The sequence below is a fragment of the Panthera pardus genome, unplaced genomic scaffold (genome assembly GCF_024362965.1).
Source record: "Panthera pardus isolate Hobbes unplaced genomic scaffold, ASM2436296v1 HiC_scaffold_20, whole genome shotgun sequence".
NCBI lineage: Eukaryota > Metazoa > Chordata > Mammalia > Carnivora > Felidae > Panthera > Panthera pardus.
This window is the reverse complement of record NW_026526766.1, coordinates 14267371-14294255: the sequence shown is the minus strand read 5'-3', so window position 1 is coordinate 14294255 and position 26885 is coordinate 14267371. Positions and strand designations below refer to the sequence as shown.

General features: G+C 37.8%; 1 protein-coding gene across 4 annotated transcripts in view; it reads right to left on the bottom strand.

Moving 5' to 3' along the window:
- CUNH9orf85 (chromosome unknown C9orf85 homolog) overlaps positions 1-26885 on the bottom strand; it is a 125369-nt gene that overhangs the window by 44765 nt on the left and 53719 nt on the right. Inside the window, exons 3-4 of one of the 4 annotated variants that reach the window (XM_053907810.1) lie at positions 15866-15979; positions 14334-15345 (exon numbers count right to left, since the gene is read on the bottom strand). The exons of 1 other annotated variant lie outside the window; for it this stretch is intronic. In XM_053907810.1, the coding sequence (XP_053763785.1) occupies positions 15198-15345; positions 15866-15979 (262 nt within the window). In that variant the 3' untranslated portion in view covers positions 14334-15197. Of the gene's footprint in view, positions 1-14333; positions 15346-15865; positions 15980-22313; positions 22390-26885 lie in introns of those variants that run through there. 2 more of the 4 variants (XM_019463608.2, XR_008424148.1) reach the window with 2 other exon arrangements.

Here is a 26885-nt window from a genome sequence, read left to right as displayed (position 1 = left end):
TTAGAACCACGTAACAACGTCTGGGCCCCACTAGAAATCATTTAAATCAGAATCTTTGGCAGGGAGAGTCCAGGATTGGTAGGTTATAAAAGCTGCCTAGGTGATTTTAATGCATAGCCAGGGCTGAGAACTACCAATCTAGAACAGTTTTCGCTAAACATCATAATTCCCTGGAGGGCTTGTCCAACCACAGATTGCTGGACCCCACCCTGAGTATATTTCAGTATGTGTGGGTGGTGCTCCAAAATGTGGGTGCTATGTCTCTAACAAGTTCCCAGGTGGTGCTGATGCCACTGGTCCTGGGACCACATGATGAGAACCAATAATCTAGACCAACTCTGTTATTTTACACGAGCAGAAACTTCAGGGCGGGCATTTGAAGTAATTTGCTGGAGTCAAAGTGCCAGTTAGTGACAAAGTTATAATTAGAATGGAGCCTCACTGTCACTTTTCCTCTCATCTGATAGAAGTATAATTAGGTATCTCTGAAAGTTACATCATCTGAGTCTACGTTAAGAGACAGACTACTTCCCTCCAACAAAAACACAAAATAAGGAGATGTTTAAGGGGTGGGTGGGAGTAACTCTTTTCTATAAACCTCTTTGTAAGACTTAATCACTCCAAAGAAGTGAGGAGATCACACACTAAAGAACCAGGACTGAGAAGGCCAGCAGGGATGGGAAACAGAGTCAGCTTGAACTTTGATCCTTGCTCAGGAAAGGATGCACCTCCCTCCTTCCACCACCCCTCAGAGGTTAAGTTGCTGCAACCCAGAAGAGCCATGTGGTCACAAGTCACCTGATCAGGAGTCAGGAGACCTCTCAGCCAATAATTTGTTTCTCCCACATCTCTCTCGTAGTACAGGAGAAATCTGTATTGCTGTATTTCCCTATGGCTCTTAAATGTCACCCACATTTGTCCCTTACAAAACAATGCTTCCAAATATGGCAGGCTTCTCCCCGACATTTACGGCCCACACCTGAGGTTTAGATAGCTCTGTGCCTAAGGGCCCATAGTACCATGTTGTCGAGAGGGGTGAGCCCATCGTTCCAGCCGTGCTAAACCCGCTGTAATGACAAATGCACCCACAGCCTGGATGCTGGTCTGCCAAGCCATTTTGGCCTGCCTTACTGGCTCCCCGAACTACAATGATCGTTATCAATACATCAGGAGAGCTTTGTCCAAGGGGCTAGATGATTAGTATTTTAAATACACACCACAGGTGATTCTAATGTAACCCAGGTCTGGGGACCACTGCCCAATATCATATTATTGAGGAAGCATTAATCTCAGTTGATGTTCTTGTGGGGGTGGGGGCGGGTTAATAGCATTATACAGTGATCTTCATAGCATCTATACTTTTGGGTACTGGACAAAATATTTTCAGCTCAAGATTCAAGCAGGAATGAGAGCACCTGGCTGGGTCAGTTGGTAGAGCATGGGACTCTCAGGATGGTGAGTTCGAGCCCCAAATTGGGTGTAGAGTTTAATAAATAAATAAATAAATAAATAAATAAATAAATAAATAGGGGCGCCTAGGTGGCTCAGTCAGTTAAGTGTCCGACTTCAGCTCGGGTCATGATGTCGCGGTTCATGAGTTTGAACTCCGCACTGGGCTCCATGCTGACAGCTCAGAGCCTGGAACCTGCTTCAGATTCTGTGTCTCCCTCTCTCTCTGCCCTTCCCCAACTTGTGCTCTGTCTCTCTGTCTCTCTCTCTCTCTCAAAAATAAACGTTAAAAAAAATAACAAACAAATAAATAACTAATAAAATCTTTAAAAAAAAAAAAAGATTCAAGCAGGAACAAATTCATTCTACCAAATGGAAGAGACAAAAGAAACTGCATCAGCCAGAGACTGCAGGTATAGGGCATTTGCATATAAGATACAAAAAGGTATTTTCTATAAAAAATAACTGATGCAGACTCATTTTTGAATAAAAACAAGCAAAGATATTAAGTATTCTCTGATGGGGAGCAAACAAGCAGCCAGTCCAGAAAAATCAGAGCTGATATGAGAATCCACATTTGACTTTTTTGGTTTGCTGAATCTACAAGTTTTCATTATTGAAGGTAGATCCACTTATTTTTTCTTTCCTTCATGAAGACCCTAGTGGAACCACCCCCTTCACACGCGCGTGCGCTAATGCATTTACTCACTGAAATCCCACTTCAACTTAACGATAAATGAAGGCCATCTCCCCACATTGCCAGGGGTGCCGCACCCCACCCTCCCCAGTCGTTCGAGACATGCACATAGCATACCCACCACAGAAGAAAAACAGAAATTCCTAACAGAAATTCTTTATCCTGGCTTACCTACTGAGGCAACGTGCTGGACATGCTCTCTACATGTCTTCCAATTCTAAAAATTTACTCCAACAAAACTGTGCGCACAAATGGTTGCTCCAAAACTTTCATAAATGATGCAGCACGTAGCTGGAGGTGTAGTAGTTTGTTAGGCTTCAGGACTCCAAATCTCCACGGCTACCAGATGGATTATTGTGCCTGCACACTATTAATTATGTAATGTGAAGGATATTTTTAAATTGAGATATATTTATCATATTTCATACATATAATATATATTTTAAAAATATATTATATATATGTATATATAATATTTAATATATATATATAAACCAAGTCACAGAATATATATATATATATATATATATATATATATATATATATATTCTGCCACAGACTGGCAGAAAAATATTTCCAAGTTATAGCTAGTAAAGGATTTGTATATAAAATATATACAAAGAAATCTTACAACTCACTAATAAGAAAACAAGACAATTTTTTTAAAAGTAGGCTCCAGGGGGTGCCTGGGTGGCTCAGTCGGTTAAGCGGCCGGCTTCGGCTCAGGTCACGATCTCGTGGTCCATGAGTTCGAGCCCTGCGTCGGGTTCTGTGCTGACAGTTCAGAGCCTGGAGCCTGTTTCAGATTCTGTGTCTCCCTCTCTCTGACCCTCCCCTGTTCATGCTCTGTCTCTCTCTGTCTCAAAAATAAATAAACGTTAAAAAAAAAAAAATTAAAAAATAAATAAATAAATAAATAAATAAATAAATAAATAAAATAAAAGTAGGCTCCACACCCAATGTGGGGCTTGAACTTATGACCCTGAGATCACAAGTCACATGCGCACGAGTTGCATGCTCTACCGTCTAAGCCAGCCAGGCGCCTCAACCCAATGTTTAAAGTAGGCAAAATAAAGGTGCTGGGCTGGCTCAGTAGGTAGAATATGCACTGGTTTTATTCTCAATTTTTTTTTTTTTAATTCTAGTTAGTTAACATATAGTGTAGTATTGATTTCAGGAGTAGAACTCAATGATTCATCACATATATAACAGCCAGTGTTCATCGTAAGTGCCCTCCTTAACACCCATCAACCATTTAGCCCACCCTCACACCTCACTCCATCAACCCTCAATTTGTTCTCTGTTGTTAAGAGTTTCTCTCTCTCTCTCTCTCTCTCTCTCTCTCTCTCTCAAAGAGAATCTCAAGCAGGCTCCACACCCAGCAGAGTCCTACACTAAACTAACTGAGATACTCAGGTGTCTCTCATTAAGAGTCTCTCATTGTTTGTTTATTTGTTTGTTTGTCTTTAAAGAACTTTTTTAAAAGATTTTATTTTTAAGTAATCTCTACACCCAACATGGGGCTTGAACTCACAACCCCAAGATGGAGTCACATGGTCTTCCAAATGAGCCAGCCAGAAGCTACCCTTTCCCCCAACCCACCCCATGCAACCCTTGACCTTGGGTTCATTGAGCTGAAGCCTCAAGTTGGGCTTAGAGATTACTTTAAAAAAAATTAAAAGTTAAAAAAATAGGCAAAGTGTTGAATAAACATTTCACCAAAGATGACATACAACTGGTAGACAAGCATATAAAAGGATGCAGAGTCAATAATATCAGTAGTCATTAGGAACACACAAAAACCACATTGAGACTTTAGACCCATTAGAATGGCAATAATCAAAATGGATTAATAATTACAAATGTGGAACCTTCTCAGTGGGGAACCCTCAACATCGATGGTAGGTGGTATAATGGTGTGGCTGCTTTGGAAAACAATTCGGTAGTTTCTCAAAAGTTAAACATAAATTTACCACATGACCAAGAGAGCTCACTCCTAGGTATATATACCCAAGAAAAATAAAAACATAGGTTCACACAAGGACACACAAATGTTCACAACAGAATTATTCACAATAGCTATAAAGTGAAATTGAATGAGTAAACAAAATTAGTATGTCCATAGAGAGGGGTACTATTTAGTAAAAAAAAAAAAAGAGAGAGAGAGAGAGAGAGAAAATGATGAACTCCTGATACATGTTACAACACATATATATGTCAAAAATGTTATGTTATATGAAAGAAGTCAGACTTGGGGCGCCTGAGTGGCTCAGTCAGTTAAGTGTCTGACTTCAGCTTAGGTCATGATCTCATGGTTTGTGAGTTTGAGCCCCATGTCAGGCTCTGCGTTGACAGTGTGGAGCCTGCACGGGACTCTCTCTCTTGCTCTGGCTCTTTCTCTTGCTCTCCCTCTGTCCGTTCCCCGCTCATGCTTTCTTTCAAAATAAATAAATAAACTTAAAAAAAAAAAAAGCCAGACTTAACAACTACATATTTTATGATTTCATTTATATGGAAGGTTCATAACAGGCAATTTTATAGACTCAGGAGATTAGTTGCCTGAAGCTGGGGGTGGGAATGGGGAATGACTAAAACTGGCCACAATAGATCTTTTTGAGGTGATGGGAATGTACTAAAACTGGATTGTGGTGATAACTGCACAACACTGTCAATTTACCAAATCATGAATTTTACACTTAAAATGGGTGAATTTTATGGTATGTAAATTATACCTCAAAGAAAAAAACATTTAAAAATTACATAGACGAAATTATCACTATGTTATGGAAGAAGCTTTCATAGAGTGTTACAGGATTTACAGCACAATGAGGCTGATAGTTTTATTAGTGGTTCCCAACCATTCCCAGGCCGAGAATCCCTTTTTAAAATGAAAAACAGGGGCGCCTGGGTGGCTCAGTCAGTTAAGCGTCAGACTTCAGCTCAGGTCATGATCTCGCGGTCCATGAGTTCGAGCCCTGCATCAGGCTCTGTGCTGACAGCTCAGAGCCTGGAGCCTGTTTTGGATTCTGTGTCTCCCTCTCTCTCTGACCCTCACCCGTTCATGCTCTGTCTCTCTGTGTCTCAAAAATAAATGTTAAAAAAAATTTTTTTTAAATAAATAAATAAAATGAAAAACAGTGACAGCCTTATGTATTCTAATTGAACCTTTAGTATAAATCGAGGAAATACATAGTTTCAAGAATACTGTGAACTCAGTAATAATTTGAATTTGCATTAACTAATCATATCTACTGCATATAAAAAGAGGAGACAGATATGCAAGACATATTATTATTCAGTCTACTAACAATGCTGAGTATACATGTGGAATTCATGGGCTTCGTGCATAATGGCGGAGTCAGCGACCCCATAGTCGAAACTCCCTCAAAATTTTTTTGCCACCCGATGCAGCAGTGAATAAAAAAAACAAAAATACTACTTTAAGTTCAATTCCATGGCGTGTGTGGTCCCCTCTGCAGTCAGTTTACAGCTGGGAAGAACAGGATTGACTTCGGGACCGTAGGCTTGTCCCATGTGTGGGCAAAATGTACTTGACAAGTGGGTCCCAGAAAGAGAGGAAGTCATATGAATGGAAAAATACAGAAAAGTTGACTGGTCGGATGCTTTGTCCAAACAAATAACGGAGCTGCTTTGGGATTCCTGTTTTGTCTCCAGTCTAGCCCCCAGGGTCTGTTTCGTTGCAACCGATGTGTCACCACAGTTCTACAGCACTAACCCCATATTAATGACCGTGACCGTGCAGAGACAGCATGCCCCCATGCAGCTTCTCTCCTCTGGGATTTTCATTTGCTGGAGGATATCCTCTCAACTTTACTGACCGTAGCACAGCATCATTCGGTATTTCTGGAACCACCGACTGAGGACTTCCCATGTTTAAATCAATCACTTAACAGGATCTGAAATGTACTGTTTTCAATGCCAAGAAATGGATTCCAAAATCGTTTCCAAATTATTTATAAGAAACACTTGTTTGTTTCAGTAAGTCTTGTTTTTGTCACCGTCCACTGGCAGGCCACTCACGCTGCACCTGCCTTGTTCAGCTGGCAGTCACGAGTGTTGCAAAGGCGAGAAACATAGGAGAAACTTATTTTTAAACAGTGTGTAACTAACTGTTCAGTTGCACTTCCAAATACTATGTTCAGTATGCTTTGGGGTGACGCATAATAAATACACTCTTCTTCCTGTGTTACCAGATGTTCTGGACACTCTGTAGTTGTATTAATTATGTTTTTTTTTTCCCCCCAGAATAACAATTGGATCTATTGCTTTAGAGTACTTCCCCAGAAAACATACTGAGTATACTATTTGAAAGTGTAAATAACAGAGTTTAAAAGTCAGCTTATCGTCTGTTTCCTGAGTTTGCGGACATGTTGTAATGTCCGCTGCTGAGAGACATCAGTTTTGTCCCATAGGAGAACATCCTCCTAACCTCACCTGGTCCTGGCTTTCCTCAGGGCCAATTCATTTCCTATATTGGTCATTTAGGTCGTTGTTCCCCATGTTACCATGATTTTTCTTTATCGTGTTAAAAGAAAAAAAACTCTCTTAGAGATTAAAGAAAATATTTTCCACAAATAAATCTGGGACTAGATTAAAATAAAAATAAAAAGTAGAACAAGGTCACCCGGGTGGCTCAGTTGGTTGAGCGTCCGACTCTTGACTTTGGCTCAGGTCATGATAAATAAAATAAACATTTTAACAAAAGTAGAATAAATAAGGTCATAATTACACAAAATTTATTTGTAATTTAAACATGCAAATTTATAATTTAAATAAAACTTCAGTGTAATGGAATATGCCTTTCCAATTAACATTCTTTTTTTAATTTATCATTGAGAGAGAGAGAGAGAGAGAGCACAGCTGGGGAGGGGCAGAGAGAGAGGGAGAGAGAGAATCCCAAGCAAACTCTGTGCTGTCAGCACAGAGCCCGACTGGGGGCTCAATCAATCCCCCAGACTGTGACATTGTAACTTGAGCCAAAATCAACAGTCAGATGTTCAACCAACTGAGCCACCCAGGCGCCCCTAACTTTCTACTTTTAATTCATTATGTAATTTTAAAATATAAAATTTTTGATCATTTGATTATCGAAGTTTCTCAGAAAGTTTCTCTGTGTGTGATATTATAGTTAGCATTATGCCATTACTGAGTTTTATTTATTTTGTTTTATGTTTATTTATTTTGAGAGAGAGAGAGAGACAGTGAGAGAGACTTAGCATATGCCGGGGAGGGCAGAGAGGGAAAGAGAGAGAATCCCGAGCAGGTACAGTGCTGTCAGTGCAGAGCCGTATAGGGGGACTCCAACTCACGAACCATGACATCATGACCAGAGCCGAAGTCAAGAGGCAGGTGCTTAATCAACTGAGCCACCCAGCGTCCCCTACTCAGTTTTAACAAAGAAATGAAAGGCCGTTTGTAAACGTGTTACTGTCAGAAATATTATTTCTAAAGCCTGTCATTGTACACGTTTGTGTATGTTGTCACTGAAGCGTCTACCCCTTCCAAGCATTAAAAACAGCCAATAGCAGTTCTGACGCTTCTTGTACAAATGCTTTCATGGGGGGGGGGGGGGGGGGGTTGCTTCTTCTCTTTCAGTGTAATAGAATTCTGAATCAAGCTTTTTTTTTTTTTTCTTCTTTTTCCTAATCCAAGAATTTCCAGCTTACCTACTTCTCACCCCAACACAGCCTCTTAGGATAATTTAAAAGAAAATCTCAAAACCAAAATTTATAATATTTATAAACATCATGAATGAGCACCTACTCTACCCAGGAGCTTCATGGATACTATATTTAACACTTCTGGAAATTTTATACTGTAGAAGTCATTATCCTTATTTTACAAATAGGTAACGTACACGTAAGGTAATGTCATAAAAGTAAGGCAGTTGGTCCAGGGTCATACAACTAGTAACAGGCGAGGTTGGGATTCAAACATCCTTCTGCCTCCAAGTCACTCTGCTTCCTACTCCCCTGAAGTTAAGATTTATGTTGCTTTACTTCAAGACATGGTTTTGACAACATTATACTATTAAGTGCTTTTAATTTAGTGTTACAACTGTATTCAATTCAGGTAACGTTTACATACAGTAAGTGTTGAATTTTACATTTCTATTTGGGAACTTATGTATAAATAGAATTATATTTGACTATTTTTGAACTTAGGTATAAATAGAATTATAGAATATATAATCTCATTGTGTTTGGACTCTTCTGCTCATCATATCTGTGAGCTTCATCAATGGACAACGTCTACCTTTTAAAATGTTAATTACAACTTAATGTTAATTTTGAGTTCAAAGACATTTGATTCGCTTTAACATAATGAAAAAACTTGGGGTCCCTGGCTAGCTCAGTCGGTAGGAGCATGTGACTCTTGATCTTGGGGTTGTAAGTTCACGCCCCATGTTGGGTATAGAGATTACTTAAAAAAAAGTCTTCGAAAAACATACTGAAAAAATCTAAGTAGTATTTAAGAATTTAAATATTTAATAATAAAATTTAATTTTATACTTCATATTAATATTTCTAGAGGTTACAGAAACTTCTAAACCAAATTTTGATGAAATATTGTATCACTTAATCAACTCTGAACACCTAGGGACTATTTATATTTTTACATTGAATATATATCTTAAAATCCTCCATATTAGTCCAAGTACTAACTATACATTTTATGATAATGCACATTTTGCCTTTGGAAGAAACCAATTTTAAGAGTATAAAATTTTTTAACTTTTAAGACTATATAGACATAAAAGGTACAACCTCATGTGTAATTATTATGTAGTGATATCTTTTTTTTCAATGTTTATTTATTTTTGAGACAGAGAGACAGAGCATGAGCCAGGAATGGGCAGAGAGAGAGGGAGACACCGAATCTGAAGCAGGCTCCAGGCTCTGAGCTGTGAGCACAGATGCCGGGCTCGAACCCACGAACTGTGAGATCATGACCTGAGCCAAAGCTTAACCAACTAAGCCACCCAGGGCCCCTGTAGTGACCTCTCTTGAAAGCTTGGTGCTTTAATTCATTAAAAAGTCTTATGTAAGAGATTTGGGCTAGCATAATCATTTCCATCTGTATAATTACTAACAAAAGTATAGGACTCATTAGTAGAGAGCTGAATATGTAATCCCAATACACATCCCTGACTCCAAAAGGGTTGCCAATAAAAACCATGAAAGATGGTCTTCCAACATCACTATTCCATGCAAATCCGAACAGCGTGAGTGACAAAATTCTAAGCCACAGCTATATGGAAGATATCTATACCTTTCTATTAAAAAATAATGTAGCTTTTGAACAGGGCAATCATTCAGTATACAATTAATGTTACAGGGGAAGGAAAAGACCTAGAAAGAGGGAGATAGTAAGGGACAGAGGGGTGTTCAAGTTAGTGATGTTACAAACTTCACTTAAGGAAAAAAAATGTTTAGGGACATGGAGTATGGGTAATTTTGGATAAATGTGGTTGAAATAATACAGGCTTTGGAGCCATATAGACTTGGTTTGAATCTTAAGTTTATTACTTATTATCTTTTTGACTGTGGCAAGTTAACCTCTGAACTTAGTTTTGCCACCTGAAAAGCTGAGAACACCTAACTCAGAACACTGTTGTTTATCTTACATGATAAAATACGTACACATGTACCAAGTACATATAAAAACTTTCTTTTTCTTCTCCTCGTAATTATTACTGTACTAAAAGATAATCACTGCAACCTACTGGATAATTCTAATGCAAGATAATCCCAATACAACCTACCGGATATATTCAGAATTGCTTGCAAACACCTATATTCTTTCCATAACGCAAGCAGGTCTCACAATAAAGTGACATCACCTACTTAGAAAGATTACAGGTATTATGACTCAGATGTGGAAATAACAGTCACAGAAAGGAGTAGTATAAAAAAGTGATTTGAACTCAAGGGCATCAGCAATGAGCACTCTCCAGGGATGCCTGGGACCCAATGGTTCTTTAGAAAAAAAGCTCAGGATTGTCTGAAATAATGGAATACGAAAGCATAGCGGAGGACTGTCAGCACAGCCCTGGAATAGTAATAGTATGGAAAACAGTGGAATTATCCAGTCAGCAACTCACATACTATCCGTATGCATACTAACCCTAATATCCAGAAGGGTTTCTGGGATCAGATGATTGAATAGGTTCAAAACCTAGGCCTGACACTTTTGGTTGTGTGCCAAATTACTTTGCCTCGATTTCTCATCTGTAAAATGTGGACAGTGATTGTTAGCACTACACAGAGCCATGATGAACATTTGATGAGCTTATCATGGAGAGGGTTTAGTTTTGAACGGTACCAGGGTACATTCCACACTTAATCCACATGCCTCTTGCCTTCCAGGAGGATACCCTTTCTTGGTTCTCCTTCTGCTTCTCTGGTCATTCCTTAGTCTCCGAAGCTGGCCACAGCCAGGGCACAAGCGAAGGAGTCCTAGCAGAGAACAGCTGCTGAGAGGCTTAGAGCCAGGCAGAGATGACAGAGGTCACACAGTGCTGGAGTCTGAGCTTACCCACATTAAGATCGCAGGAAATACATTTCCAAAAATAAAGGCCATACTTGAGGAATAAGAAGATAGGAATAAGGAATTCTAGAAATAAGTGCGAACGGAAACAGACCACCCCAGTAAAGCCTACACCCAAGTTCTGTTAGGACTAGGTTGATGTGACCAGTAATTTGTTTTTTAGAGGAAGCCTCTATAACATACCATCCACAATTTCTAGCATACAATAAAAATTATTAGATGTGCAAAGCAGGAGAAAGTGTCCAATAATCAAGATAAAAGAAATGAAAGTAAAAAAGGGTTTCTAAATAACTGTAATGAATATGTCAAAGAAAAAAAGAGGAAAAGATATGCAAGATAGGTAACATGGAACATTTCAACAGTTACAATCAGTAAAAAAAAGAACTGAATGGACATTTTAGAACTACAAAATCCAGTATCTTGAAATTAACAATTTACTAGCTGGGTTTAAAAGCACACTCAACACCTTAATCCTATTTATTTAGAAGACAATTAATGAATGACAAGAAAGGCTAATAGAAAACATACAAACTGGGGGCACTCAGCTGGCTCAGTCAGTAGAGTATGTGACTCTTAATCTTGGGGTCTTGAGTTCAAGCCCCACATTGGGTGTAGAGCTTACTTAAAAAAAATAATTAAGAAAAATTTAGAAAGGAAAACCTACAAATTGATTTTTTTCCAAGTTTAAGGACAGTGACCAACAGATTTGAAGAACTAAGAAAACCTTAAGGCACGAACCAAAATTTCATAGTCAAATGGCTGAAAACCAAAGATAAAAAAGAAACCTCTCAAAAGCGGGTTTCACATGATCGGGCCATCCATTACCTCCCTGATGGCTTATGACTCTCCAACTTAATCCTTTCCTTCCTTCCTTGCTGTCCCTTGAACAAATCTGGCAAAATCTTGCCAGATTGTGGCTGTCTCCTCTGCCTGGGACATTCTTCCCCAATGTGTCACTCTGGGCACCTCACTTAAAAATCACAGCCCACTTCCCACCCACTTGTACACCCATCCCTAGGCTATCCAAGCTCTTAGAGCCCCAATCACTCAAGCATTCCTTATTTTTTCCCACAGCACTTTTCACCTTCTAATATAATTTACTTCCTACGTTTATTGCTAATTGTCTGTCTCTACCCACTAAAAAGTCATCTCTGAAATGATAAGGATCTTTGTTTTGTTCATTGTTGTACCCCATGTATCTTGAACAGGGCCCTGCACACATAGGTGCTCAACGATTATTTGTTGAACGAACGAATGCTATTATTATATTGTCATTATTCTAAGCCTTTTTAGTCACCAAGTAAGTTCATGCCATGTCCTTCATCTAATACAGTTTTCTCTATTTACCTTTGGAACTGCTTTTGAAATGTGATTAAGACTGGTACAGTAGCTCAGTAGTTAAAAAACAGACCCTGAAACCAGTTAACATGGATTTGCAACTAACAGGATTCCATACATATACATTCTGCATTCTCTCTCTCTCTGTCTATATATAGATATACACACACACACACACATACATATGGAATTTTTATATATATTACATTATAGATATTTATATATATGCAACTTGTAGAATGTAGGCAAACAACTAAATTGCTTTCTCCATTATTAATAATTACTAATCCATTACCAATTTATACATATAATCAAACAGTAGCAATAATAGCATCAATTGCATAGTGTTCTTATAGGTTCTAGGCATTTCACATATTAATGCATTTAATTCTCCTATCAACCTCATGAAAACCAAGGCACAGAAAGATTAACTAGTTTGTACCATGACATACAGCTTAGTAAATGATACAGCAGGATTTAGACCCATGCTGAGTTCCAATGAAAAGAAATTTTTAGATTGTACAAAATACAATCTAAAAAATATAAATGAACTAAATGTAACAATTAAGTTTATGTTTGCTTAAAAAAAACAAGGCAAAACCTTTCTTACCACTAAAGACAGAAATGCAGATATTAGGATATGTCACTAGGTGATGCTCTTTGTTAAATTTCTCTCCTAAGAAGGTAATCTGAGAATTTATAACTTATTCAGATGGGAAAGAATTTATGCTAGGTCTAATAATTAATTTAGTTGGCTCTTTAACCACAAAAGTTACCTCAGCCAGAAAATAATTTTGTATGCAAAAAGGTAAGCCCACAAAATTATGGGAAACTTTCTGCAAAATTGTAATCTTAGAATACTGAGACTTCCTCACCATGAATACGGTATCTCTTTCTCCAGCATGAATACGGTATCTCTTTCCACTTATTTTTCTCTTCCTCCATTTATGTCTCCATTTTCCTCAACGTTTTAATAAGATTTTATATTTTTAAACAAAAAAAGCCATTAAAAATGGGAAGAGGGTTTGAATAGACATTTTTCCAAAGAAGACACACAGACGGCCAAGAGACACATGAAAAGATGCTCGACATCACTAACCATGCACCATGACTTTGATGCAAATCAAAGCCACAATGAGACATCATCTCATACCCTGTCAGAAGGACTACCCTCAAAAAGACAAACAGCAAGGTGAGGATGTGGAGAAAAGGGAACTCTTGTGTACTGTTCATGGGAACATCAGTTGGTGCAACCACTATGCAACCGTATGAAGATTCCTCAAAAACTAAAAAAATAGAAACACCATATGATCCAGTAATTCCACTACTGGGTATTTACCCAAAACACTAATTTGAAAAGATATATGCTCCCCTATGTTTATTGCAGTATTATTGACAATAGCCAAGATGTGGAAGGAACCTAAATGTTCATCCATAGATGAATGGACAAAAAGATGTGGGGTGTGTGTGTGTGTGTGTGTGTGTAACATATACATGCATACATATACATATAAATTATAAAATTAATAAGACAAAGACATATTACACACTTATCAAACTGACAGAAATGTAAAGATCAAGTGTTAGTTAAAAAGGATACAGAGCATTGGAACTCTAATAGATTGCTGTGGGGAAAGGAGATAACAATTCTTCTGGAAAAATAGCTTGGCATTATACAGTAATCCTGAAGATGTACATAGCTGGATGGCCTGTGCCGCTACTAAATATACATCTAATGGAAATTTATACCAAGAAACACATGTAACAATGGTCACAGCAGTATTATTTGCACTAGGAAATTTTTAAAATAACTCAAATGTCCCTCAGCATTAGAGAGGATAAATAAATTGTAGTATGTTAAGACGATGGAATAAAACACAGTATTGCAAAATGAACAAATTAAAGCTTTTACAACAATATGGATCAATTTCACATCCATGTTCTTTATTTCATTATAAAGAGATACAAAATAACATGCATGTATAAGTCTGTTCATATAAAGTTCAAATCCAATGTCTGCCACTTATTTTCGAATGGTTCAGGAAATAAAATATGTATCTAATACCTAATGAGATATAATGAAAATGTAACAGATCAATTGTGAATCTACGGGAAGAATACACAAGGTTTCATTATACTAGTTTGCTGTTTTCTTTGGGTTTGAGATTTTTCAAAATAAAAACATAAAAAAGACTAAAAATCAGACAAAACTAATTTATATTGTTTAAAAGTAGCTTCTTCATCTGGAGACTTGTATGTTTCTTATAATTATTTATTAAATTACACATATGTATTTTATATATTTTTTTCTGTATGTATATTTCACAAAAGAAGAAAGGTTAAAAAATGTGATCCAGTATGTAAAAATACTTTCAAGAAAAACTGCTTAAATACACTTATTAAACATTATTACAAAAAATAAATAACAAGTCTTTTATAAGCAAACTTTAAGTAAAGGGACTTTGTTATGTGGGTCATTTACTTGGGATCAATCTATCAAAAGGTGCTGAGGACCAATTTTTGAAGCTTGCACTATAGTTACATCATTTGATTTTTCCATGAGATAGTTCTTACACAAGTAACAATTCTGAATCTTGTTTAGTTTGATATTAGGTAGCACATTCTTCTAAATAATTCCCTTGAACTGCAATATGATAACCTAATATTCACTTTGGCAGGTACTCTGGCATATGCTACTTAAAAGTGTATTATAAGAGGGGCGCCTGGGTGGCTGAGTCAGTTGGTGAAGTGTCTGATTTCAGCTCAGGTCATGATCTCATAGTTTGTGAGTTCGAGTCCCGTGTTGGGCTCTATTCTGACAGCTCAGAGCCTGGAGTCTGCTTCAGATTCTGTGTGTCCCTCTCTCTTTGCCCTCCCCAATTTGTGCTCTGTCTCTCCCTGTCTCAAAAATAAACATTAAAAAACTTTTTAAAAAAAATGTATTGTAAGAAAACACTACATGAAAGTTTCATAATTATCCAAGTATCATGCATAAGTTATATAGTCCATGTGTGAATTTTGCCTGTTTTCTATATAGGTTTTTGCTATTTTTCTCATTAGGATTTCACAGTATTTTTGTGTAAAACCCTCAAAAGTCAAAAGTTGTTCGGAATTTCATGTTTTCAAACTGACTTTGAATATATTAATCCCCTTGATTGTCTTTTGTGTCATCTAAATCAATATCAAAATCTAAATCATCATCACTTTCTTCTTCATTTCTTCTGCAACTTCTAGGGTTGGAACGTAGATTACTTTCAGGATTTTCTGTCTTTTCTGGTTCTTTATTAAACCTAAAATTGAAAAAAAAAAAAATTAAAACTTCTATTTATTTCTCAGGCTTTCATTATTTAACTATAGAGTGACAAGAACTTTATACTACATTTCCTGATTAGGAGGAGCCTAAAAAAAATAAGTATAGAGTAAAAGATCCTTGAAGACTAATATCAGTCAAGATCCAACCAATTATAATATTATTGTCAACAAAATAGCCTCAAAGAAATTAATATATGATGTCCACTAAAGAAAAGCAGTTATATAATGAATGAATTCTTCTGTGATGAGTGATGAATGTAAGCCTTATGGATAAATATTTCCATTTCCTAAAAATATAAAGTTTTATTTTTACTGTAATGATAGAAAATTTTAATGAATAATTAAGACTTTTTTCTTGTTAGGTAGAAGGAAAGAATCTAAACTGGTGTGATAGACTGCACCTTAAGACTCTTAGAGCTACTGAATGTTTCCTTGAAAGAAAATCCACTTATCAATTACTAAAAGAGTAAATCCCAGACATGAAAAAAAAATACTCACGGAATAACAATGTCTTCTTTCTTTCCACATTTTGCACAAACTTCAAGTTCACAGGCACATGGTCTACACATTATGTGATAAGAATCTTTCACTGCTTTTTGTAAACATTTAACACTACAAGTGGAAAAAAAATCAAGTATTATTTTTTACTAATTTCCTAAGATTTATCTGCTGAAATGAGGGGGTGCAGCTAAATGTATAAGTGAAAAGCCTAAAAATCAAAACTCCTATATTTCAATCTCACTTATCTTATGTCAATTTATTGCATTATATAGCATTTCTAAATAACAGTTTGTTATTTTTTAAGTAAGCTCTAGGCTCAAAGTGAGGCCTGAATTCATGTCCTCGAGATCAAAATTACATACTCCACCTACTGAGCCAGCTAGGCACCCTAGATTTATCTTCTTTCTTAAAGCTTTTAAAAATGTCATCTGCACGGGCACCTGGATGGCTCAGTCTAAGAGCCTGAGACTCTTGATCTCAGGGTTGTAAGTTTGAGGCCCACGTTGGGTGTAGAGATACTTAAATAAATTTTTAAAAATTTCATCTGCAAATAGTGACAGTTTTAGTTCTTCCTTTCCTATTTGGATGCCTTTTATTTCTTTTTCTTGTCTAATTACTCTGGCTATGACTTCTAGTACTATGTTGAATAAAAGTGGCAAGAAAAGGTATCTTCATCTTGTTCCTGATCTTAGAGGAAAAGCTTCCAGCTTTTCTCTATTGAGTCTAATGTTAGTTATGGGTTTATCATATACAACCTTTATTACATTGAGGTATGTTTCCTCTACCCAGTTTGTTGAGAGTTTTTATCATAAACAGATGTTGAATTTTGTCAAATGCTTTTTCTGCATTTACTGAGATGAACATAATATTTTCACCTTTCATTTTATTAATGTAGTATATCACTTTGATTCAGAGATGTCAAACTACCCCTGCATCCCTAGAATAAGTTCCACTTGATCATGTTGTATGATCCTTTTCATGTATCATTGAATTTGGTCTGCTAATATTTTGTTGAGAATTTTTGCATCTGTGTGCATCAGGGATACAGGCCAGCAATTTTCTTTTCTTCTGACATCCCTGTCTGGTTTTGTTATCAGAGTGATATTGGCCTCATAAAATGAGTTTGGAAGTGTTCTCTTCTTTTCTATATTTTGGAATAGTTTGAGAAGAATTGGTGTTAATTCTTTAAATGTTGGCAGAATTCACCAGTAAAACTGTCTGGTCTTGGACTTTTGTTTTGGGAGAGACTTTTGATTATTAATTCAATCTCCTTACTAGTAATCAGTCTGTTAAGATTTTCTATTTCTTTAAGATTCAGTCTTGAAAGGTTGTATGTTTCTAGAAATTTATCCATTTCTTACAGGTTTTCCAACTTGTTGGCATACATTTGTTCATGTAGTCTCTTAGGATCTTTTGTATTTCTGTGGTATCAATTGTAACTTCTGTTTTACTTCCGATTTTATTTGAGTCCTTTCTCTTTTCTACTGGGTGAGTTGAGCTCAAGATTTGTCAATTTTGTTTATCTTTTCAAAGAAACAGTTCTTAGTTTTATTGATCTTTCCTATTGTCTTTTTCCTTTCTATTTCACTTTTTTCCTGCTCTGTTCTTTGTTATCTCCTTCCTTCTACTAAGTTTGGCTCATTTGTTCTTCTTTTTCCAGTTCCTTGAGATGTAAAATTAGGTTAAGTTTTCTTATTTCTTGATGTAAACATTTATTGCTATGAACGTCCCTCTTATAACTACTGCTATATCTCATATGTTATGGTGTGTTCTCTTTCCATTTTCATTTGTCTCAAGGTGTTTGGTTTTGTTTTCTCTTTCTATTTCTTCTTTGACCCATTGGTTGTTCAGTAGTTGTTTACTTTCCACAAATTACTGAGGTTTACACTTTTGTTCTTGTAATTTATTTCTACTTTTATACTGCTGTGGTTGAAAAAGGTACTTGATATGATTTCACTCTTCTTAAATTTTTAAGATTTGTTTGGTGGCCTAACATAGGATCTATCCTGAAGAGTGTTCCACATGTACTTGAGAAGAAAAGTGTATTCTGTTGTTTTTAGGTGGAATGTTCTGTACATATCTGTATAATATTGTTAAAATGTCCACACTACCCAAAGCAATCTACAGATTCAATGCAATGCCTACCAAAGTTCCAAAAACATTTCTCACAAAAATAAAATAATCCTAAAATGTAAATGGAGCCACAAAAGACCTCAAAGAGTCAAAGCAATCCTGAGAAAGAACAAAGCTAGAGGCATCACACTTCTTGACTTCAAACTATATTACAAAGCCACAGTAATCAAAACAGTATGGTGTGGACATAAAAACAAATGCATAAATCAGTAGAACAGAGTTGACAGCCCAGAAATAAAAGCACATATATATGGTCAATTAATTTACAACAAAGGAGGGGCACCTGGGTGGCTCAGTTTGTTAAGCGTCAGACTTCAGCTCAGGTCATGACCTCATGATTCGTGGATTTGAGCCCCACATCAGGCTCTGTGCTGATGGCTCAGAGCCTGGAGACTGTTTTGGATTCAGTGTCTCCCTCTCTCTCTCTGCCCTTCCCCCATTCACACTCTCTTTTTCTCAAAAATAAATAAACATTTAAAAAAATTTTTTTTTAATTTACAACAAAGGAGCCAAGAACAAACAATACTCCACACACATACATACATACATACATACATACATAAGAAATGAAAATATAGGGGCGCCTGGGTGGCTCAGTTGGTTAAGCGGCCGACTTCGGCTCAGGTCATGGTATCACGGTCCGTGAGTTTGAGCCCTGCGTCGGGCTCTGTGCTGACAGCTCGGAGCCTGGAGCCTGTTTCAGATTCTGTGTCTCTCTCTCTCTGACCCTCCCCCATTCATGCTCTGTCTCTCTCTGTCTCAAAAATAAATAAATGTTAAAAAAATTAAAAAAAAAAAAAAGAAAAGAAATGAAAATATACATGCATACAAAAACTTGTACATGAATGTTGACAGCAACATTATTTGTTAATAGCCAAAAGAATGGAAACAATCTAAATGTCCATCAAGTAATGAATAGCGGCTAAATGAGATGCATAGCTCTACAGTGGAGTACTTAGTAATAAAAAAACAATTAAGTACTGATAAATGTTACCACATGCTTGAAAAAATTATGCTAGGAAGCCAGCCACAAAACACTGCATGCTATATGATTCTGTTTATATGAAATGTTCAAAATAGGCAAAGTGATAGAGCCAGAAAGCAAGAGTAGGGGTGTTTGGGGGGAAAATGCAGATTGACTACTAATGGGCATGGGGTTTCTTTCTGAGATGATGAAAATGTTCAAAATTGGTTGTGGTGATGATTGCACAACTCTATCATATACTAAAAGCAACTGAATTATACACTTCAAATGGAAGAGGATGGTGTGTGAGTTAAATCTTCATAAAGGTATTTTTAAAAGTCAAACGTAAGTGCTAGAAATAAAATCTTGGAATGAAAGACAAAAGATAGCAGAAATCCACTTTAAACAGAAACATATAGACAGTTAAAAGTAGGACAAGGAAAAAAACCATGCAACTACTAATCAACAGAAAACTGGAGGGGCACCTGGGTGGCTCAGTCAGTTAAGCCTCTGACTCTTGATTTTGGCTCACGTCATGATCTCGAGGTTTGTGAGACTGAGCTTTGCATCGGGCTCTGTGCAACAGAGCAGGGCCTGCTTGGGATTCTTGCTCCTCTCTCTCTGCCTCTCCCCTGCTTGCGTTCTCTCTCTTCCCTCTCTCTCAAAATAAATAAACATATAAAAAAAAAAACCAGAAAGCCGTAGTCAATATATTATTATCAAAATATACTTCAAAGAAAATTGCCAGGTATAGAAATGGTTATTACATGACAATAAAGGGATCAATTTTTAAAAAACACCCAATAATCGGGGTGCCTGGGTGGCTCAGTTGGTTAAGCAACTGACGTTGGCTCAGGTCAGGATCTCACAGTTCGTGAGTTCGAGCCCAATCTGTGCTGACAGCCCGGAGCATGGAGTCTGCTTCGGATTCGGTGTCTCCCTCTCTCTCTGTCCCTCCCCTGTTTGTTCTCTGTCTCTCAAAAAAAAATAAACACTAGATACAAAATTTAATAAAAACACACACACACATCATAATCTTAAATGTTTAGGCACCTAACAACAGGGTGTTAAAATAAATGAGGCAAACTATTGATAAAAAGAGAAATAGAAAAATCCATAAGTATAATTAGGGACTTCAACACTTCTCTTTCTGTAATTGATGGAACAAGTATGCAAAAAAATCAATGAAGTTATAGAACACCTGGTTGATAGAAGCCTGTATCAACCAAATTAACATTTATAGAACACTCCACCCAACAAGAGCAATATATTCTCTTTAAATACACGTGGAGCATGCTCCAAGACAGACCATATTCTCAGCCATAAATTAAAAAAAAAATTAAAACAAATTAAAAAAAATTTTTAACCTGAAATTTGTTCTTTTACCATAATGAAATTAATCAGTACACAGAAAAACATCTGCAAAATGCCCTTATATCCAGAAATTAAACAAAACATTCCTAAATAACATGCAGGTCAAAGAGGAAGTCACGAGGGAAATTAGAAAATATTTTGACTGAATGACAATGAAAACACAGCACTGAAATGTATAGAACAAAGCTAAAATATTCTTCAGAAATTTATATAATTAAATGTTTATATTAAACAAGAAGAACTATCTGAACTTCTACTTTAAGAAAGCAGGGAGGGGGGCACCTGGGAAAAAGTGTAAACTCAAAGCAAACAAATGGAAGGAAGCAATGTCAATACAAACCAAAATCAATGAAATTGAGGGGTGCCTGGCTGGCTCAGTCAGTAGACCATGTAACTCTTGACCTTGGGGTCCTGACTTGAGGCCCCACACTGGAAGTAGAGTTTACTTTTTTAAAAAAATCAATAAAATTGAAAACAGAAAGAGAAAATCGATAAAACCAAAAGGAGATGCTTTTAAAAAATTAATATAATTCATAAACACATGGCCAGACTGACGATGATAAAAGAAAGGAGACAAATTACCAGTATCAGGAATGAAAGAAGGGACAGCACTAGGTAAATCTAACAGATATTAAAAGAACAATAAGAGAATTTGGCGAACAACTCGATGCACATAAATCTAACAACCTCTACTGATACAGACACATTTCTGAAAAGGCATACTATCAAAACAAGAAATAGCACTAATTAAAAAAAAAACTAATTACACAAGTCCTTTCAGAAAACAAAATAGGAAGGAAAAGTTCTCAACACATGTGATGAGGCCCTAATATTGTGATAACACAAAGACAAAATTACAGACTGGTACTTCTAATGAACATAGATGTAAAAATCTATAACAAAATGTTAGCAAATGAAATTTATCACATTTCAGAAAGGGTATACATCATGACCAAGTAGGCTTTATCCAAGGGCACGCAAGGTTGATTCACTATTAAAATCAATGAAGGGGCGCCTGGGTGGCTCAGTCGGTTAAGTATCGACTTCAGCCCAGGTCATGACCTTGTGGTTAGTGAGTTCAAGCCCCACATCTGGCACTATGCTGACAGATGGAGCCTGGTGCCTGCTTCTGATTCTGTCTCCCTCTCTCTGCCCCTGCTCCTGCCCCGCTCACACTCTCTCTCAAAAATAAAAATAAACAGTAAAAAAATATATTAAAATCAATTAATATAATTCACTGAATTGATGTTCTAAGGAAGAAAACCCATTTATTGATCTCAATAGACACAGAAAAAGCATTAAAGTAACATCAATGCATGATAAAAACTCTCAGCAAACTATAAAGGAAACTTCTTCAAACTGATAAAAAGCATCTACAAAGAAATTACAGCTAACATCATATTTAATGATGAAAGAATGAATATCTTCCTTATAAGATCAGGAACAGGGAAAGAATACAGGCCCTCATCATTCCTTTTCAAAAACATACTGGGGGTCCTAAGCAGTGCAATAAAGGCAAAAAAGAAATACAGTAGCATACAGATTGGAAAGCAAGAAATAAAACTGTCTTTATTTTTTTAAATCATTGTCTATATAGAAAATCCCAATGAATTAACTAAATAAGTATTAGAAATAAAAAGGGAGGGAGCGCCTGGCTGGCTCAGTCGGTACAGAATGCGACTCTTGATCTCTAGGTTTTGAGTTTGAGTCCCACACTGGGTGTAAAGATTACTTAAAAATAAAATCTTTCTAAAAAGTAAATAAATAAAACATGAGTTTATTAAAGTCATAGTATATATGGTCAGTAAACAAAAATAAACTCTGTGTTCTAGCAATGACCAATGTCTTTCTGTAGAAATTGACAGACTGATTCTAAGAGTTATAAGAAAACGGCAAAAAAAACCTATAACTGACAAAATAATTTTGAAAAAGAAAACCAGGTGGGAAGACTCATGATTGGATTTCAAGACTTACTGAAACACTGCAGTAATCAAGTCAGTGTAGTATTGGTGAAAGGATAGACACATGGATCAATGGGACAAAACAGAATCTAGAAATAGATCCATACATATACAATCAAATTGATTTTCAGCACAGTACAAAGGGAATTCAATGGAGAAAAAACAGTCCTTTCAACAAATGATGCTATAACAACTGGATATTCATAAAATTAATAGGAAATGGTTCATAAGCCCAAATATAAAACCAAGAATCATGCAACTTCTAAAAGAAAACACAGGAGAAAATATTTGTGAGCCTATTTGTTAACTACAACAAAATCATGATCAAAAATTCCTGATAAGGGGCACCTGGGTGGCTCAGTCAGTTGAGTGTCCCACTCTTGATTTTTGGTTAGGTCATGATCCAAGAGTCGTGAGATGGAGCCTGCATCGGGCTCCACACTGAGTGTGGAACCTGCTTGGGATCCTCTCTCTCCCTTTCTCTCTGCCTCTCCCCTGCTTGAGCTTGCTCTTACTCTCTCTCTCAAAATAAATAACTGACTGTAATGGCACTGGGTTCAGAAATCAGGCCCTCTCTATTTTACCTATTCTTTTTTTTTTTTTTTAATGTTTATTTATTTTTGAGAGAGAAAGAGAAAGAGACAGAGCATGAGCAGGGGAGGGGCAGAGAGAGAGGGAGACACAGAATCCAAAGCAGGCTCCAGGCTCAGAGACCGACACGGGACTTGAACTCGAACCACAAGACCACAACCTGAGCTGAAGCTGGATGCTTAACCAACTGAGCCACCCAGGCACCTCTTACCTATTCTTTTAATACCTGTATTCTTCTAGGGCACAGGATGGCTGTACATGTCATTAGGATGGCTGCCGATCTTAAGACTCCTGTATAAGGTTTCTTCCTAAATAACCAAGCATGATCCCTCAGTGAGCATAAAATCCAAGATACATCTGACCATGTGCTTTCCAAAAGGGACTGAGAGACTAAGAGAAAAATTACCAGGTGTACTCACAACTGCAAAGAAAAGACCCCCCCCCCCCCTGCCATTCCCAAAACCAGCCAGGGCGTGCCCACTTGTAGTCTGACATAAAGGCGGGAACCAATCAAGTTCTGCTGAGTGGTTTGAAATAAGGGCAGGAACCAATCAAGTTCTGCTGAGCATTCAAATTTAAATGTCAACCAACAACAGCTCTGTAACCTCTAAAAAAATCCCTAACTTGTTTGTGCCTGTCTATAAAAGAAGCTGTAAGATCCTTGCTCGGGGCCTCTTAGCATCACCGGCAATGAGTGCACGGAGGACCGGGTTCGAACCTGCAATAAACGACCCTTGCAGCTTGGCTTTGACTCTGGACTCTGGTGGTTTGTTTTCGGGGGGTCTCTCGAATCGGGGCATATCAGGACCAGTCAAAACTATGACCTAGTTGGGGCACTCACACAACAGCAGACCACTCCCTTGGGACTGGGTCATGGACAAAGCTCATGAGAAAGTTGCCCAGATTAGATAGAAGTTCCATACTTTCGTTTTTTTCATGTCTCAGATTTGTCCTTACCCATGGGCTGTTCGGTGTTCTTTGTCCTACTCTCAAGGGCTTCTAGCTTAGATATGTGACACTCATTATGATATAAAATAACTGCCTCTTCTTAACAAAAGCCAGGACCTTCACCTCATCCATTTATATTAGATCTAGAGTGTTAGAAAAGGGATTATTATTGGTCGCCAAATACATCGACTCCCCCAAAACGGAAAGAGGCAGCCCCAATCTCTGTGGCGATGCAGTCCATTCACCAGCACCTATTGCAGTCTAGAATGCAATAAAGAAGCAAAGGAAGGTCGACATCCCTTCTCAAGAAGTACAAAGGTGTCAGAGCGGTCAAGAAGAGGGACGCTGGCTGCCACTCTGAATCCCAGAACAATATTCTGGGCAATAATCCCAGGCAATATTCCTGATGAGAATATTCTGTCATTCAGAAGCAAAGGGGGATTTTGGTAATGGACTCCTACTCAGTTAATGTACTCTCCTCATTTTTGTAGGAATTAAATATGGAATCAACTTTCCTCAGTCCCAGAGGAATCTCCTTTGAGCTGTCTCCTAACATATTAGAGTCAATTTGGACAACAGGATTTCTAATCTACCTGGGAAAAGGCCTAAAAAGGAAGCAAAAACTGCTGATTGCCAGACTAAATGCAACCTCAGTATTGGGGAGACTTCTCCTGTCTTCCAAGGAAACCCATGTTGATTGAAAGGAAGGATAGGCAGGGGTTCCTTCTTTGGAAGGCATGCTAGGTCAAAGAGGTCAGCAGGTCAGAGATGCCCACCTACACCAGGGACAATAATTTGATGGTTCCAGAGAAATGTCCCCAGGGCCCAGACTATCCAAAGCAATGCTCTTGGGGATCAGCAGGGATGCCTCTAGCCCAGGAGGCTGTCACTATCTTTCCCATCCTCGATCCCATCCAACACTCCCTTGGGATACATCTTGAGAAACTGGAACCAATTTGACCCTGACACCTTGGATGCTTCCTTCCCAAGTCTGCTTACTTTTGAACATAGTTGGCCTCAATATAAACTAGAGGATGGGGAAATCTGACCGGAAAAATAGACCAAAACCCCATATGGTCAGCTCTTCATGGCCCTGTATCTGGTCTGTCCTGATTCCTTTAGAGGGCATGAGAACACCCATCTTCTCACCCTCTACTCTTCAATCCACCATTGGCTCACCTGCCTCAGGCCCTTCTACTTCTGTTAATCTGCCACATCACCTGTGTTCTGTCCTGTTCCCTATGAGCTCCCACTTCTTTCCTGTAAACAGGTTGCTGCCAAGATCCTGTACATGCCTCCCTCTGTTTTTCCTGAGTTACTCGCCTCCTCTTTGTTTGCTTCCTCTTCCATGTGTCAGATCTGGAATATACCTTGAGAGGACCAGATAAATGTTGCCTGACTCTTGTTGTATGTGAGGTTTTTTTTTTCCCTCGTTCATCTCCTGGATAATGGCAGCGATAACTGGAGCCAACCGTCTGGTTAGTCTACCTCCAGACAGGGGCTTTAAAGGAATATTCCCAAGCAGCTGCTGACATTCCTTTTGTTTCAGGGAGGTTCCCTGTCTTCTCCAGCCCTTCAGGGACTGCCTATTTTCACGTTTTGTTGTGAGAAAGAAAAACCGCATCTGTTCACCTGTCTGAGCTGATGAGCTTCAGGACCAGGAGTCCTCTTTCCGTGCCATCTGGGCTTTTAGACACCTCCAGCCTTGCTGGTGGCACCCCATCTCTTCTGCCTCCACCTCCCCCTCTACCTGTTTCTGCACCACCAGCTTATACAAGGGGCTCCTACACCATTTTCACTGTCCCTGGTGCCACTGGCTCCCACTTCTCCTGCCCTCGCTATCAAGGAGTGAAAGGCACTCCAACCAGCTGGGCCACCTCCGCATGAAGTTCAAACGGGAGCGCCTTCCCAGTCAACATGAAGAGGTCCAGGGACCCCTCCCTGGGCTGAAACCACCCACTTTACACAGGCTCCCTAGGTAAAAAGTGGCCGTGGGGAACAAATAGACTGACTTTTCAGGGGGCCCAAGTGCAACATGTTCGGTATTTAGACTAAATTTGTTACTTTAATTAAGACAGGCATATCTTTAAAGTTATCAGCTTTAAATATAATACTTTAATTCTATCAAGGTTTACCGAAGGTCAAATAAGCTCCTGTTATCACTGTTGCAATCTGTCAGCAAAAAGAGGACTTAAAATCTGGCTGTCTCGAAATTTTTGAGGGGTGCCTGGGGTGGCTCTGTCAGTTAAGCGTCCAACTCTTGATTTGGGCTCAGGTCATGATCTCACGGTTCGTGAGTTCGAGCCCCATGTCAGACTCCACACTCCTATCACAGAGCCTGCTTGGGATTCTCTCTCTGCTACTCTCTCTGCCCCGAGCGCCTGCTCGCTCTCTCTCCCTCTCTCTCAAAATAAATAAACTTTAAAATAATAAAAACAGGTAGGTTAAATACATAAAAAAGGTTTATTGCTTTCAAAATATTTGGTAACCTAAAACTTTGAAGGTTTGCTAAGTGAGATGATAAATAGGATTGAATCGACTGGATATCTAAATCTTTTCCAAAAGATATGGACTGCTAAAGCTTTGTTTACCAAACACAGGTTTATCTGCTTTGCCTTCTTGTTGCAGAGAAACTGAAGACACTTGGGCCTGTCGGGAAACATGCTTTATGCTGTATTGAAAGACTGTACTATGGAAAAATATCTGTTTTTAGAAATTATGAAATGTATTTATAAATTTGCCTATCTAAAGAATACTGGTGTAACAGTTCACAATCAGTTACTCTTTCATTTCATTGGAAACTAAGGTTTCTAACAGTTAAAATTCTGTTAAATATAATTAAGAATAATGGAATAAGGAAAGTAATTCTGTAGGAGATACATGGGAAAGATAGAAGGAATGGAAATACATTTTGTTGAGGGAAAACGAAAGTAATTTTGTCCTAAAAGGAGGCTGGTTATTTGGAGAGAAATGGCTTATGATAAAATTTGAATGAAAAGGAAAGTTGTAGAAGGTTTGTGAAGAGAAATCTTTGGAAAAGAACTTC